This window comes from Dicentrarchus labrax, unplaced genomic scaffold (genome assembly GCF_905237075.1).
Source record: "Dicentrarchus labrax unplaced genomic scaffold, dlabrax2021, whole genome shotgun sequence".
NCBI lineage: Eukaryota > Metazoa > Chordata > Actinopteri > Moronidae > Dicentrarchus > Dicentrarchus labrax.
Window position 1 is genome coordinate 8614541 of NW_026136705.1, and position 16464 is coordinate 8631004.

The following is a 16464-nucleotide window of genomic DNA, read 5'->3' on the forward strand; positions in this document are numbered from 1 at the left end:
AACCAGTGTTCCTCAGGGAAGCTAAATATTTCCCAACAAATGTACCCCTGTTTGAGTAAGGTTTGTTAAGTACTACAGTGCCAAGCTGTTATAGGAAATTATTTAGCCTTTAAAAAAAGAGTAGTCGTTATTGTATAGCTTCAGTAACAGCGCTGCTGACAGGCTGAGGAAGTAGGAGAGTATTGAGAGAAAGGTTTTGGTCTTTTCATGAAACAAAAAATACAGAATGTCTTATCCTTTAGGGCATCAAGAGGCATTAATGTCAATTTACTTAGAAAAAAAAGATTTTGGACTTTCTTTGCTTTTTATTTGAATTTTTTATTCAAGTGTGCTTAAAAGAAGATTTACCCACGAGCTTGTAGACACGTTTTAAAGTATGTTAAAATAGTCTGCTCTCAGTATTTTGTTTAACGTGGTTTTCTTAAATAAAAAGTGAGAAAAAACTGCAAAGAGGCTAAAAGCACATCTACTCTTTCCCTGTCTTTGAGAAATGTTGGATCTATGAATGCCACGGCCACCACTGCTGCTTGCCAGGCTAACTGGTGAAGAACAGTGAGCATCAAGATGGCTAGCTTTAGAGCTATGTTTGAGCCTCAGTCAGACACTGCTGTTCCTCAAAATCTGGTGACTAGCAGATGTATCAGAATGGTAGAAGTGTAGTTAACATCTTTAACTGTTTATGTTGGTTGTTAGTGTGTCCCTGGCAGTGGTTGACACAGCGTTAGTGGTTGTGAAACGTGTTCACATTGCCACATTGTTATTATGTAGTAGATAGTAGAAGGAAACTCCAGGGGCCTGTTCACATCCAAAAACTGCATTCACTGAAGACTGAGACACTGAAATAACAGCTGTAGGATACATAGCTGTAAACATCTTATTTTTCACAAACTATTTGATCAAAATAATGGAGGTCCTGATTTGGAACTATGAGTTTAATGATCTCAAAATATTGATTTGATACGCATAAAGAGCTTAACTGGACACTCTCCTTTATTTAACATGCTGCAATCAGCTCACTAATCTCTCCAGAGATGAGTGGTCACTCTGTTGAACTACAAAAACAGTTCACTCACAGCCGTCGAGTTACAGAGTGACGTGCCTTTTCACTCTCAAACAATCTTTGGCAGATTACGGTCAGCGGCTTGGAGAGATCACATTAACCAGCAGGCAATAGTGACATTATGACAGTGAGACAGAGAGGTAACAAGACTTAGAAGTGCATAACAACTTATTTATCTGTGCTGGTGAGTCAGGGATGCTGATGTAAGATTAGATCCTAAGCTGTAGCGGTCTCGTAATGTTAAAGTAAAAGGTCAGTGCTTAGGACCAAGGGAACTGATATGACTGCCTCAAGCCACACTTCCACAGCAGAGGCTTAGACCAGATTAGCGACAGGCTGCTGACCCTATGGTGAACACTCTGTAAGGAAAATATGGACAAAAACAAAACATGCTGGGAAATGCTCTGGCAAAATAGCGGTGACTGTGGCTAGACAAATTTGAGCACCTCAAATTTGACAAACTCCAGGATCAGTCAAAACAGTCATTTCTGGCCTTGTGAAGAAATACAGAGGTTTCATCACACATATCACACTAGCTGGAACTTCGAGTAACTTGCTAACAGTGAGATTTGTGAACTACCAGGGGTTAAACGCTAAGCTGCTGTGACCTTAGGGCAAGATCACACAGCTGTAGAATGGTGGCTCACAGCTCCAAGAGGGTCAAACCCTCACAGTTAAAGCACTGCTATCTGCTGTGACAGGCTATATAGAAGGGCTGCAATGATATAAAGAGAGCTGATGCAAAGTTACACACACACATTTTTCTCTGGCTACAACCCTCGGAAGAAGGGTAGTGGTCTTACCTTCTGGTTGCGAGGCAGGTCGTGGACTCTGGCTGGCGGTGAGTAGTTGAGCACCAGTCTCTGGAACTCCAGCAAGTTGAACAGAGACTTGAGGTTGCAGAAGGATGAAGACATGTTAGTAATATCCAATTAAACTGAACTGAAAAATCTAGTGCTGTCTTAATGTATAGAGGCCCTGCTCACCAACAGGGATAATATGCATATATAGTGTGGTGTTGTGTTCCATTTGGTGTCTATTTTCATTACATTTTCCTAATCAAAACAATTGTTTAAATTACAAGCTAACATTCTGCAATTACATTAAAGGACCAGTGTGTAGCATTTAGTGACATCTAGCGGTGAAATTGCAGATTGCAACCATTTGAACACAGCTCAGCCAGTGGGCTACAAAACCCATGCTTCTGCCAGCTCTGGTTCATATAACAGAAATTAAAGCAAGACTACATACAAATAATTGGTGTAAAACTGACCCATTTCTTTAATTACTTGGAATTATATGTAGACCGTCATAACAACCAGAGGTGATATAGTAATGTGTGAGACATAACAAGCAACATCACATTTAACTGCCAGAATATCTAACTCAGTTTGTTGTGATTTTGTTAAATGTAATAAAAAGTGCACACATTGAGGGCTACGATGTTCAACATTGGTGACAGCAATAAGAAGAGCTCACTGCTTTAACTTAGGGTCATGTGGTTAGTTTCTGTTTTGTTTGTGAGAGTGAACATGAAAGTTGTCATGATCTTGTTATGAAAGGAGAAAGTTGTTTACCCTGTTCTCGTACCAAGTGCAGGGGGTCAGGTTCAAGCAGTGCCTTCTTGTCAAGGGGGGGGTTACATTGCAAACTAGAGCTGGGCACCATGTGATGGTGTATCCAGTGTTCATCTGGCATATTTCAGCTCAGGTCACATTCTACCAGCGACTCCACCAGCATACAAGAAAATAAGTCTTTGTGACAACTGGCACAAAATAGGTGCAAAATGAAGTACTAGAAGAAATGGCAAAAAAGCCAAATTGAAAAACTAGAGGGATTTTACAGCACAATCAGAAGGTCTATAGAAAAGCTCTAAGAAAAGGGTTTAAATACATTACATTTGTTCAAATTTAAAACAGATCTATTATCTTGGTTTTGGAGCATCAGTGAGTGTGCGTGTGTGCCCACCCACCTGTATGACAGCACTGAACCAGCAGGTATTGCCAACATTTTTCAGCCCCACAGGGCAGTTGTCTATCCTCTTCCTGTCGTGTGGGTTGGGTGAATCGCTCCATACTTCTGTGTGGGTACGTTTCAGACTTGCCTTGTTTTCTGCTATGCTGGCCTCCAAAACTCTAAAGAAAAAAAAGAAAAAGAAGAAAAAAAGGAATGCAAAACAAATTCAATTAAAAAGGCACCAAATGACTGCATGATCAGCATTGCCAGACCTACCTCCCCACTACATTTGAAAGGTCTGGCTGAATCCACTGGGGGTAGAGGAATTACTGGCTTTATGAACAATACAACTTCATGTTCATTTTATAGTAGGGGGTGCAGATTAGTTTTCCTGGACGCCTCATCACTCACTGGCTCCCCTGTTGCAGTTTATCCAGTGCCATTTTCAAACTACTGGTATCTCATTCTTCATCTTGTGCAAAAAACCAAACAAAAGCTGTTTCACAATGCTCCCCAATGGACAGAAGTTGCATCCTTCTATTGGAATACACGGAATTCAGAAGCATTCCTCCAAAGCGAGACGTCCCTGTATAAACTTCTACATATCCACATCAGTTCAGTCAGAATGGGGTTTGATTAAACTGCCAGATAGCGGCTCCTTAGTATTGTGCTCAAGTCACGTTATATTGTACTTGATATTAGGGACTGTGATTTAAAATGTAATGTTCATAGTGCTTTATTCTCCTGTATCAGGACATAGTAAATTAATCACATTTATTACAAGGCAGGTGACCATTTCCAATACCTGGACGGTGGATGAAAGGAAAAAATACAACTCTTCAAAAAGGGTTAAAGTGGTGACATTCCACCATTATTCCCCTGAAATGTGCCCTTGTTCAAATAACATTAAACCTCCAGCCTACCCTGGAAATGTCCAAAATGTTGAAGACCAAATTTCAAAAACTGAATGTCTTTCAGAAAGGTTATTCAACACACTTTACTTATCTCTTTGGCAAGAAGAAATTGCTGTTACATGTAACTATTAGGTGCGAGTTGTGGGTGATCTGACCTGACCTTGTTATATCTACTACAACAGGGATGTTCCAATCAAATATATTAAATATATCTGCCAAGTCCTATACAATACTTATATTTACCATATTGTTGATTATATATGTATGCAGACACAATAAAATAACAGCTATAGCTACTAAATCTTATTTTTCACTGGGCATTTGATCCATAAAGATATATTGTAACGTATTCAATATGTAATAAGGAAATTTCTGATTATTGTTAATTGCTTTGGCAACAACACATTTTTGTCCATGCCAATAAAGCTCATTCAATTGAACTGAAACTGAAGGTCCGGATTCAAAGGTTTAGAAGCTGAAATTATTCATATGATTTGGTTGAAAGTTTAACTGGGAGAATGCAACTGAAACTGATGTGAAGCCATCTGCTAGAGAGAGGATGCATCACTCTGTTGGAGTTGTTGGAAGGTCTGGCAGACTACAGACACCGGCTGCAGCGAGCCCACAACCCCGACAACAGCCAGTCTGTCATCAAGTTACTCACGGAATTAAAGTTAAGTAGCGTCAGCTGATGTGATCTGGCACCGCCGACGTTTGTCATTTTAACCGGTGAAAATGAGAATCTGCTTGGTGAATGTTTGTATATGGCTGATAAGAGAGAGGATTCCTTAGAGTTAAAGTTTTGCGAATAAGTGTATTTTGCAAACTATGGTACCAGAGAAGAGTCATTCAACAGTGCTATCAAATTATTTTTCACATTCACACACTTATTTTCGAAAATGGATCAAATATTTTTAGCTGATTTTTAATCAGCTTTATTTTACCTGATACAGATCCTTATACAGGGTCTCTGCATTTTTCAACAGGTTCAATTTAAGACTTTTTATGCCCTTTTCAAGACTACTGTGAATGCAATTTAAGATTTTTATTTCTTTTCATTTTGTAGTTGCTACAGTATGAGCAATACAAATTATCTATCCCTAAAACACATTTAAAAGCAAGACTGAAAAATGCTACTTTATACAAGAAATGTTAACTTCATTCATCCAATCACTTTTTAAGACCTTTCAAAATCATATTTAAGACATTTTAAGGCCTAAAATTCAGGCTGTTAGATTTTAGACTTTTTAAGACACCCTATTACAGGTTTCTTTCCCACTACAGATCAACAATTCAGCATTGCATAACACAAATGAATGCTAGATATATTTCCATCACACCCTGGGCTAAGATGGAGATAATGTAGGTGGTAAGTGTGGATATTCATCCAAGGCTTGGTACAAACTGTTTAGTCAGATGTTGAGTCCAGAATGGCTAAGTATATCTGTTATTATCAGCCAGTAACGCAGTTGAGCCCACCTGCTGATGGCCTGCTCCTCATCGGTGATGCCCGTCTCCCTGAATGCCCGGTTGGACTCCTCCAGGCTGAGGGCAATAGCCCTCTGCAGGTCATCTTTATCGTCCCCAGTCAGGTCAATCACATCTACATTAAGAAAATGCGCACACGCACGCACACGCACACGCACACGCACACACACACACACACACGGTGAGTAATTTGGTTTGCACCAACACTGATTTACCTTCATGGTTTATACTTAGACAATTTAGGTAAGCATTCAAACGCCTTTGTTTTTTTCATGAAAGAATTAAAATACACAAATCTTACACTGATTGAGACCTCCTGTTATAAAACTGTAAACTGAGCTTTTCTTTTTCTTTTAATCATCCCTGTAAGGTCTCTAACTTCCGTGCCAAAAGTTGAAGCAAGCTGCTCACTTGTGTCTGCCTGGCTGCCCACGCTGATGTATCTGTCGCTGGCCACCTGGGACGTCTGGTAGTAGGTTGTCTCATCTTGCTGAGGAACCTTAGCGTTCTTCTCTGTCAGAAAGGCCACAGCCTCGGCCAGATCTCCATTGCTCACCTGCAGCAACAATGTGTTTGTTGAGGCTTATGTCAGTTGAGCTTGAAAACAGGAAAATAATTAGCAGGAACTCTCAAAGAGACCTTAAAGCCTGTTCCACTTGAGGTTTGCGTATATTTTTTCAGATTTTAGATATCTGATAAGACGTGAAGACTTTGGCTGCTGTTAAGAAAACCGTATTCTAACAATAGCTGCTGATCTAAAAAAGAAGACAGCAAGATTGACAAAGTGTGTGCAAAAAACCTGAAACTTAAAAACTGTATTTGGTGTTTATCTGATGAAAATTATAGGGTTTAATAGCAACATGTGTGGAACTACTTTTCCACTTTTGGTGACAACCAAACATTAACCTTTGCCAGACATTGATTTGAGGTAGCAAAGCTTTCCACCTGTCTCTTAGATGAAATGGGTCTTACAAGGGAAATGTTATGCTTCTATGAGAGCGGGGCTACTGTTTGGATGAATTATGTGAAAACAGCTTGTAGAGACAGAGAAACTGTCCTTGCATTAGGCAATGTCTGAAAGTCTGTGTGTAAGTGTGAAACAGACTAACAGGAAGAGAATGGTGTATGTATCAGCGTTGAAATTAGAATTTGTAATGCATGTTTTTCATGATGTACCTGCAGGGCCTGCTGAAGCAGCTGAATGTCTGTGGTGCCCGTGACCTCCCGCAACTGGTTTAGTAGCGTCTGCTGGTGCTATCAAGGGAAAAGAAGAAAGGAGAATACAAAGCAGTTCAGAGCTGAGCATTATGGAAGAGAAGGAGCAAGTGGTTTAGAGCAGGTTCAGGTTGTAAAAAAAAAAAACTATCCAAAAGGAACCACAACGGAGAAGGGAGAACAAAGCCAACATTTCAACTAAATCAATGACAAACTCACTCATAATGCCACACATCTATAGTGACAGTCAGGTGAATAAAGAAGGGCACAGTATGATCTCTATCTAATGCTACAGGGTAATATTTGTTCATATTATAATTATAGATTTTTTTATATTTTGCAGAGTGGCATACTGCATCACAGACTTTGATCATAGTTATTAATGGCATGCACAAATATTAATGTTGCACCATAATTGTTGGTTGTCACATTCTTCTTCGATCAGTATGAACTGTGTAACTGAACACTGAGTCACAGAAAATTCACATTCTAAACAAAAGGTAAAGGCTGTAAAAGTAACCATTAATCACAAAACAACCCTAATGTCAAATCACAATTCCATAAATTCTCACCTGAACCTGTACCACTTGTACCTAATCAGACCTGTCAATTCTCATCCCTAATAATGAGTCTACTGCAGTCTGATGACTTATTGATGTCAAACCCAGCTGGACTGCATAGCCTTACCGCACACACTTAACCTGCAATGTACAGCTTGAATAAATGCACTATAAATAATGGGGGAGTGCACTTAATGTCAGAGTGCAAGGTACAAGTTTGAAGCCTTGAGTGAGAGAACACAGACTTCTTTCCGACTGCTTTCACAGGTGCAGCAGGCAACAGATAACAGTGGCAGTTGAAAGGGGTTTTCATTGGTTTAGACTCATTACTGTAGGTTGTTTTCACACAGAGTATATTGATTGCACAACACACATCCATGGCAGCGCTGTACAGCGTCTACGTCACAGACATTTATAAATACTTTTAATGGAGTTGCTACAAAAGGCAATAAAAAACAGTCGTGCTTGGGAGCATGCCATGTCACAAACTACTAAACAAATAATGCAGGCTTTCATCCATGTGTCTTTTGTGTTGTGCTCTTGTGCAGTGTATGGCTCTGCACAATGAATGCAAAATGATACGGGTGAATAATGGAACAGCACCTTAATTAAACATCAGATACTGCAATTCACCAAAAGTACTGATCTGTCAAAGAAAATGGCCTCAGAGCTGGAAAAAGAATTCCAAATGGCCCAAGTGTGAGCATGGCCTGATACCACATTGCCACACGCATCTTTTGTTTACAGTGGTGTCCAATAAATTCCCTTCATTACCTCCAACCACATTCTGCAGGGGTCCGATACATTACTTGCTGTCAGTGTGGTGATTTGGAAATTACACTCTTTTCAAACACTAAGATGCCAGCTGGCAGGTAGAGGGGGAAAGTGAGCAGTCACAGCTGGTGCACATACGTTATGATAAGCGTTTAAAATATATCTCTTTTGTTGTTTGATGTGAAAACAGTAGAGTAAACAGTGCAAAACCCTGTGCATAATTACCTCATACAACCAGACAAGGACGTAAACTGTATTTAATTTCAGGGAGAAAAAAATAACTATTGATGGCAGAAGATGTTTGTGTTAGCCTTTAGCCTGCCACACCCAGAACAACATACCAGGGTCACTGTAACGGTGAAATAAATGAAAGTATAGAGATCTCAGCCACGCACCCAATTTAGAATGTGCAATGCAAATATTTTCATTGTTGTGTGCCTTGGAAATAAATAGGAGTCTTAATGTGCAGTGCCACAATATTAAAAATATAGATTACTTCATTATAAATTCAATAGTCACACACTGTGGACTTATTGAAGAATATGTTCCATCATTAAGTTAATATTATCATCACAACAAATTATTGCATTTAAGACATCAAAGACAGCAGAATGACATCTGTCCTGTCCTGTCCTGAAGTGAGGATCTCAATTCTTGCAACCCCGGGGAAGATGTTCTGTACCTGCTTTGTAACCTGACTCCAACCCTGCTATCAACAACAGGATTTTCTGTGAGCTTTTCGAAAGCAAGTGCTGTATTAAACCCCTGGGGCCCATTTTTTCACAGACTCACTGGAGAAAGTGAAAAGAAAGTTCACGCTTTTGTTAGAGTAACAGCATATAAATAATGCATTATGCCCAATTTGTCTGAGACCATGTTCACGGTTTACTAGACGCGAATACACAGCTCAGCAGTGAGTTTAATACTCATGTAACATGTTCGCTCACAGCAACAGACTGGTAACTATCACACTGTTCTCTACAAACCTCATAGGGGAAGTGGTACTATGATTTATCTGATATGTCACGGTAGAGAATGACACATTTTCCAATGGAAGCCTGAAAATCAGGGCAAATTTACAAGAAATATATAGTCTAAAATAAAACAAAGAGAGAAACTATTATAATACATTCATAAAGTGCCTCATTTACCCTTTTCTTTCAGGTCTTCAAACAGTTTTGATTAATATTTGTAACAACACATTAACACTGAAGAAAATGCAGCTTCCAAACAGAAGGTAACTATAGTTATGATGGCTGCCTTTGTTTGCAGTGTGGAGATCCTAAAGAGCTCCGTTACTATGACATTCATAGAATTGTAACTCATGCACTTACAACAGTTTTACATTTTGCCATGTTTCAACCACTGGAGACAAGTAAACATGAAGATGCCAGTGTGTGTTGGTCACTGTCAGAGACTGATGGATGCAGGTTTGTTGGCACGGAGGATGGCGAGGTCAGTGAAGTGTGAGGGAAGTTACACCTGTGACAGATTTGGGCCAAGTCAACCACAAGAGCAGTTATACACACACATACACACACACACACTTTTCTCATCGCCATGTGACATGTTTGGCATGGCTGCTTGTCACACCGGCCATTAAAAGGCAGCTTGTGTGAATAACACCACATAATTCTCTGCATGGCACAGGCAACGTTAGGACTTTATATCAGGCTACAGATAGGGGGATTCCCAGTGAATCGACCATACGGTTCTCGTGCTGTTTATGAGCATGTGAAGGAGCTGCAAACAAAAACAAGCTGCACAGACGGTCCTTCAACATGACCTCACCTCACGATCTACAGGTCACTACCTAAAAACCTGCACCACACTCTGCTCTCATGATGGAGCACAACCTTAATGACTATAACTAAATCCCACCACACACACGCACTGTCAAAACAAACAGCTTTGTACGCAGCCTATTATAAAAAAAATTGAAAATATAAAAGCTAGGAAAAGTTATTTATATTTATTTTACAAATTCACGTATGGTGGACTAAAATGGCTCAAAAATGTATTAGACACTTTTTGGCCAGTCTTCACAGCTACTGTTGACAATATTTCATTTCAGCCCCTGAAAAGGTCAGACTGCATAATAGGGTTTGTGTTACACTGCTACTTTTAAGTTTGAGTCATCAACGGAAGGCTAGGTATTTATTTTGGCCTATGCTCCAGACTTCTGACTGTCATCGCCCCATCACATTGCTAACTTGTGCTTTTAGGTAAGTATGAGTTACAGTCTATGCTTCAGAACAAAGGTACTGAACTGCATGCAGTGTGGTAACACATGACTGTGATTACATAACCCCTTTATGCTAAATAATTATTTATTTTCTTTTAAAGCTAGACTAGCAGAGCAAACATCGAGCCTACGTTTTAGCAACATCGTTCAAGTGGTTACATAACTAACCAGAGGTATGCAATGCTGGGCATGGTGGCCACAGAGTAAATCCCATAACGAGGAGCCTAAGCAACAGAATCGACCTTTAATGCACTTTCGTAAACCGAGAGTATGATAATGTAACCTAATGATCCACCTTCTCGGTTGTGAACCATTACACACTTGGCTTGCTATCCATGCTACTCAATCTCCGCCCAGCATCAGGGCTCGGCTGTGATTGTACCTTCGCCGCTGGCCATACTTTGTAAACAAAGATATCAGATATGTGATGATGAGTAACCTAGGAAACATTTGCACACACAAACGCGCAACAGCCACAAATAACAAAACATTCGCGTTGGTGCTAACCTACAACATGAAATGTCTTCAGCAAAGCGCCCCGTTAGGATAGAAAATGTACTTAGTCAATATTACGAAGTTGACGACACTAACTAACGTTAATGTTAAATCTGTCCCTGTCACTTGGCCTTGTTTATTTCAACTGACGCCACAGTTAGCCCCGGATGCTAACGTAACCAAGTGTTACCTGTGTATGTATGAGCTGACAGATATCGTCAACGGTACACAACTCACAGAGACAACGCTACGGGTTAACTTTACGTTGTACCGTTAGCTAACATTGGCTAACAGCTAACGTTAGCAAAATATTGGATAACGCTGTGCGCTAGCATAACGGCAGGCCTAGCTTAAACAGATCAACTTGTGATTTACCAACGGTTCATTACCAACGGGTGGCCCGTAACCCGGACAAAATGGCAATTCAATGTTACCCTAACTAACCACGGAGCTGGCTAGCTGACTCTGCAAGTACTCTGAGCCCTAAAACTATGTAGCTATACAGTTGGGCTAAAGTTAGCTAGCCACCAAGTTAGCTTCTGTAAGCTTACCTTCTGAGAATGCTGCTGGAGGACATTCTGCTCCACGGTCATGGCGGGTTCAAAGATAAATGTTATTCAATTCAAACCAGGAGTAGCACAACGCGCGTGATAATCTCCACCAAAGCGAATTAAAACACGATGCTACGATGTCCCCTCCTTAATCAGCGACATTACGGGCGCCATGGCAGAGTGACTAGCGCAGGTCGTCAGCAGGCATGAAAACATTGCTCTGCCCTGCCTGAGATCTGGGCTCGATTACTCGCGTCTGTCTGAACTGCATTGACGTCACTGCTCAGACTTTTGGAAATCCTGGATAAAATCAGAAGAACAACAACCGTTTGGTCTGATATTTATTATTTTATTACTGACAACAGCCTTCCTGGATTTGCGTTATGTCGTGAATATGTGCTCTTTGATGTTCATGACCACTCCTTTATTGACCTTGGCAACATTTAATATTCATAAGAGTATATTAAGGCAATTTTCAACATTTTCAAAAAGGATACCTAACAATATATGTCTGTTTATTATCCATTATGGTTTCTGCTCTTAATATGTAGGCCTGTATATGCCGCAGTACCAATTTGTTCTTTTAAAAGAAGGAAAGGAAAGAACAACCATATTACACTCCCTAGCCCTACTGCCACGAGCTAAAGAATCTTATTTTTGTAAAATGCACTCTAAATTGGTTTTGAAATTGTTCTTAAATGGAAGTAAGATATTAGAAAGCTCGAACCATGACCACACATGCAATAGTTTGTCAAGCTATAGATAAATGTTCTTTTGGTGTTGTGCAATGGAAAACAATAAGACCTATTTATAAGTACATGAAGATATAATATTTTAAAATGAAACTGAACATGGCTACAAGAAGGTGTGCTGCTCAATATTTACCTTGCCTGACATCATCTGATAAGTTGCCCAGGCTCTGCAGGTAGCGTTTATTGTTTGTTCTTTTGCTCCAAATCCTCAAGGTGTACTTCTTGGTATTTTGTCTGTGGTATTTCACTTTCCAGTGAACTGACATTCTAGGTTAAAGGATTTCTGCAGCAGATCCTTAAAAAACTGTAACTGTTAAAAAACCATATAAACAATGCAGAACAAGCAAAGTGACCAATAAGCCAACATATTCAATAAGCCATGTCTAACTTTAATGCAAATGATCCATAGAATAACATTATGAACATATATAAGCAATGCAAACAAATCAGACCTCAGGTTGTCTGCTTTGTGAGAGGTAAATTCACTCAATAACTTAACATCATAATTTAGCTTAAAAAAACCTATCCAAATTCAATGAGATTTAGTAAGTTATTCTGATAGTAATTGTGAATATAATTGTGAATTAACAGCAACTGATACTTGCTTCATTTTGTATTCACAGTTTATAGAATGGTGGTTTGATTTCACTTAAGAAATGTCAGTCACAGTCAGGTGATACAGAGACAATGTCAGTACTTTATTCAATTTTAAATATCCATACCCATGAGAATAAGTAACATGACAACAGTGAGTAGAAACAAGGGGAACTGGTGCTGAAATAAAGGTTTGGACTGTGTTATTTTCCTGTCTTTACAGAAAAAGCTGTTTTGTCTGCTTCAGGGTTGAGATCTGTTTGATTTCCTTAACTTTCCCCTCATTACATTTTATTGTGTGTTGGTTGTTCAGTATAGTTTAGCTTGAGCCAGATAAAGGTTTCTACAACCCTACAGCATGTGTTCTTTACTGAAATGCTCAACTGTTACCTCCTGCTCATAATTTTAAGGTAAGAACCATGATTTGGCCTCCAGGAGGTGCTATAACAACAGCACAGACTACTATAACTATGGTTATTACTGATACTGCTACTTGGTCTTATTTTCTTAAAACAAGTGGACACGTCTGTCATTGTGGTAAGATAATGTCAGCCTGTTTTAATAGAAGTCAACTAGAATGATCTAGAATAAGGTGACATTTTTCTTGATTCCAAAGCAGCAATCCCTTATTCTGCCTTCTTTAAATACTTTAAAGAATATTTCTTCTTCCTCCTGAAAAAAGTTTGATTTATGAAACAATAGGGTCATCATCTAAAATAGTTAATATCAGCACCAGCATTTGAACATCTAACATTAAAACACAGTTAACATGTTGAAACATTCAATAATATCTAATTTTGCACAATGGGTATTTGAACTTTTGATGCTTTAATTACCCTTGGATTTTACTTCAGTAAAACATTTAAATGCAGGACCTTAATATGTAATTGAGTATTTTCACACTGATGCTCTTACTTAAGTAAAGTGTCTGAACACTTCATCCACCACTGCTCTTTAGAAATAAAAGTGAGGAGGTGAAAATGAAAATGAAGATAGGCATTTCACAGTTAATCCAGTGTACATTTTATTGAAAACAAGTGGCTAACATGTGTGTCCATCTTATGGGCAGCTTTAAATGAGCTAGTCACATCTCACATCCTTTGACCTCTACCTCTTACAGTATGTGAACCCCAGAATCATCACTGTGTGTGGCTATTCTGTTGACAGTGTAATGCAAGCGCTGCAGTCTGACATTAGGGTTCACTGGTTAAGCAACACAGGTTTTGTCATTTGTGGATAATAAAGGGTCTAAATTGAGATGTCCAAAGCTTGGCCTAATTATTCAGACAGATAAAATAACACCAACATCCAAACAGTGGGCATTCAAATCTGTCAGCTGTGATTAATTCAGTGCAAGTTGGAAGAGAACAGTTCTCTCACACAGAACTGGGTCATCCTTTAGATGTTCAGGAATAGCATTGTTGTAATAGTTATAGCTGAAGCAGTCAGCATGCTTTGTTAACATGAACTGTGTCATCTAACTAGTACATATAAATATTAATGGGAATAGTCAGAACTTTGTTGTGTTACTGGGGGATGGAACACCATCAGGGACATTATGAAGGAAGATTTCATCAGGATATATTACATACATATTACATATATATATATATATATATATATATATATATATATACATACAAGAAGCATGGTTATAAAAATCAGTGCCATTTGATTTCATATGCACAAACATATCTCAATACATTATTTTGCTATAGCCTTGATGGTTTTTTCATTACAAAGGTTAAATGTAACACGCTGCACTGTCATTCAACCTTTTTCCAGCAGATGGCAATATCCTCCTTTGATGCTCCAGCTTGCGTAATAACAGACCCATACTGTACAGTAGCAGCAGGAATGTGCAAAAGGAAATGAATCATGAAAATGATTCCACTTGGTAAATCAAGTAGCATTATAAATCACAAAGTCTGTTTCCAATTTTCAGCACTGTGCCTTAATCAATGTTTTATACTTCTATGTGCAGCATGCTGAAATATTGACTGACCACCAGAGTGTATGAAGGTTACCTTAAGCGCCCAGGACACCTCTTGTCTGAGCAGACACATCACACAGTCGAGCTCAAGGCGGGAGGTAGAGCTATCAGTCAGAGAATCTGAGAAGCTGTCAGGAAACCAATCAGAAAATAAGTTGATGAATCAATTGGCAAAGTCAAACAGTAGCCGCTGCAGTCTGAATAGATCCTTGGCTGACAAGCTGATACAAAGAGCTCAGACTTGTTTGTTGAAGATCAAAACGAGCCCTGAAAGTGAGCCCGAGGGCTGTATGATAATAGCTTCACGCACACACCAGGACATTTACCGCACCCCCCGCTCTCTGTCTGATTCAGTAATCCACTACAAAATCATAAATTATAGATCTGTGATGATATAAATCATAAGAGAAACTATATTTGTTACACAAGTACTGTTTAGAACATGTACATTTAGTGCAATTTCATGAAGTGAGTAAAATGACCATACTTGTTATTATAATAACCAAGATTGAATCTTGTTGTATTAAGACAACTGATGAAGACTTGGACTCAAAAGTATATTGTGATTCAAATTTAAAGGTTAAAATTCAAATGTATCTGCAGTGGATGTGTAGCTTTCAGGGTCCTTGATTATCTGGCGCAGGGACTTGCCCTGTGGGTAAATCTACCATGAGTTTAGCCTTTAGCCTCCACACTGAATGAAACAGAGAACTATTATATTGTGCTTTAGCTTTTACTTGTCGTTTGACTATTACTGTATTTCACTTGCTGGCACGCATGCTTCGAATTGGCGTCTGCATTCCTGCTGGGATCCTGAAAAAGACTAAGCAGGTATAGAATTAATAGATGATAATATTTTGACTTTTACCCCAGGATTGTCATGTTTTAACAAAGGTCACCAACCATGGCACCTAGTGTGCTCCTAAAATAAGACCCTCTCCAAATAGACCAGGTTGATTTGGCTCCATGCAGACACTCTGTATACACATTATATTGCATCACTGTTTTGGAAACAAACTCTTGAAATGCATCCACGGTTATCTCCTCTGTGTTGCCCTCTTCAGTCTGTTTTTCATTTGTCAGGTTCTACTCACTGTCCATGTTTCACTCAGGGGTTTTAGAGACAGGCCGAGCTCCAAGGCTGCAGACGCATACTGTAGAGTTATTGTGACTAAAGCAATTTTTTTTATTAACTAAGGGCTTGTGGCAATTACATGTCTCTGAATATGGCTGACAAAGCATCATCCATTATCATCCACCCGCACTAGAACAGACCATTGTGCCGGTCACTATAAGAAATTGAGTTGTGATAATTTTTATGAGTGTAGCCTATCACATAATGGCTTTAAGTCCAAATGAGTTGGCACAGTTGCTATGAAATTTGGTATAATTGTTAGGATCTCTTTTCTTACATAAAGCAGTTTCTCCAAGCACACTGACACTCATTATCTTTCACCATCTTTAAAGACACTAAGAGTGCAACTGTTTAATTGGTAAATCCTAATACGGGTTATTCAATTGCAAAGCATTTCAATGACATACAATCTAACACAAGGTGATTTGAAGATACATCCCAGGACGCACTGGGACGCATGATCAGTGCTGTATCCTGAGGTCATCTGGTGTTTCAGTCTCACAATATCACACACCCTCGCTCAGGCGACCCAGCCAGCATTGATCAAAGAATTCAGAACACGCCCCTGCATAGGTCACTCTTCCTGATCCAAAGCCATGTGGGGGCCATCTCTGCAGCTCTTTCCATGGTGGACTTGATGGCTTAGGTTAGTTTGTATAGGAACAAAAAAGGGACATATGGATTATAACCACTGCATCTGTAGACGTTGCTTTCCTGGAAAAAGTGGCCAGT

General features: G+C 39.3%; 1 protein-coding gene across 5 annotated transcripts in view; it reads right to left on the reverse strand.

Moving 5' to 3' along the window:
- Positions 1 to 11495, reverse strand: part of usp25 (ubiquitin specific peptidase 25) — a 31914-nt gene extending 20419 nt beyond the window's left edge. For 3 of the 5 annotated variants that reach the window (XM_051401449.1, XM_051401451.1, XM_051401448.1), the window contains exons 1-6: positions 11259 to 11495; positions 6595 to 6672; positions 5830 to 5974; positions 5410 to 5533; positions 3033 to 3195; positions 1864 to 1950 (exon numbers count right to left, since the gene is read on the reverse strand). In XM_051401449.1, coding sequence (XP_051257409.1) covers positions 1864 to 1950; positions 3033 to 3195; positions 5410 to 5533; positions 5830 to 5974; positions 6595 to 6672; positions 11259 to 11300 — 639 coding nt within the window. In that variant the 5' untranslated portion in view covers positions 11301 to 11495. Of the gene's footprint in view, positions 1 to 1863; positions 1951 to 3032; positions 3196 to 5409; positions 5534 to 5829; positions 5975 to 6594; positions 6673 to 9301; positions 9450 to 11258 lie in introns of all 5 variants that reach the window. The other 2 variants (XM_051401450.1, XM_051401452.1) reach the window with 2 other exon arrangements.
- Positions 11496 to 16464: the final 4969 nt, after the last annotated feature.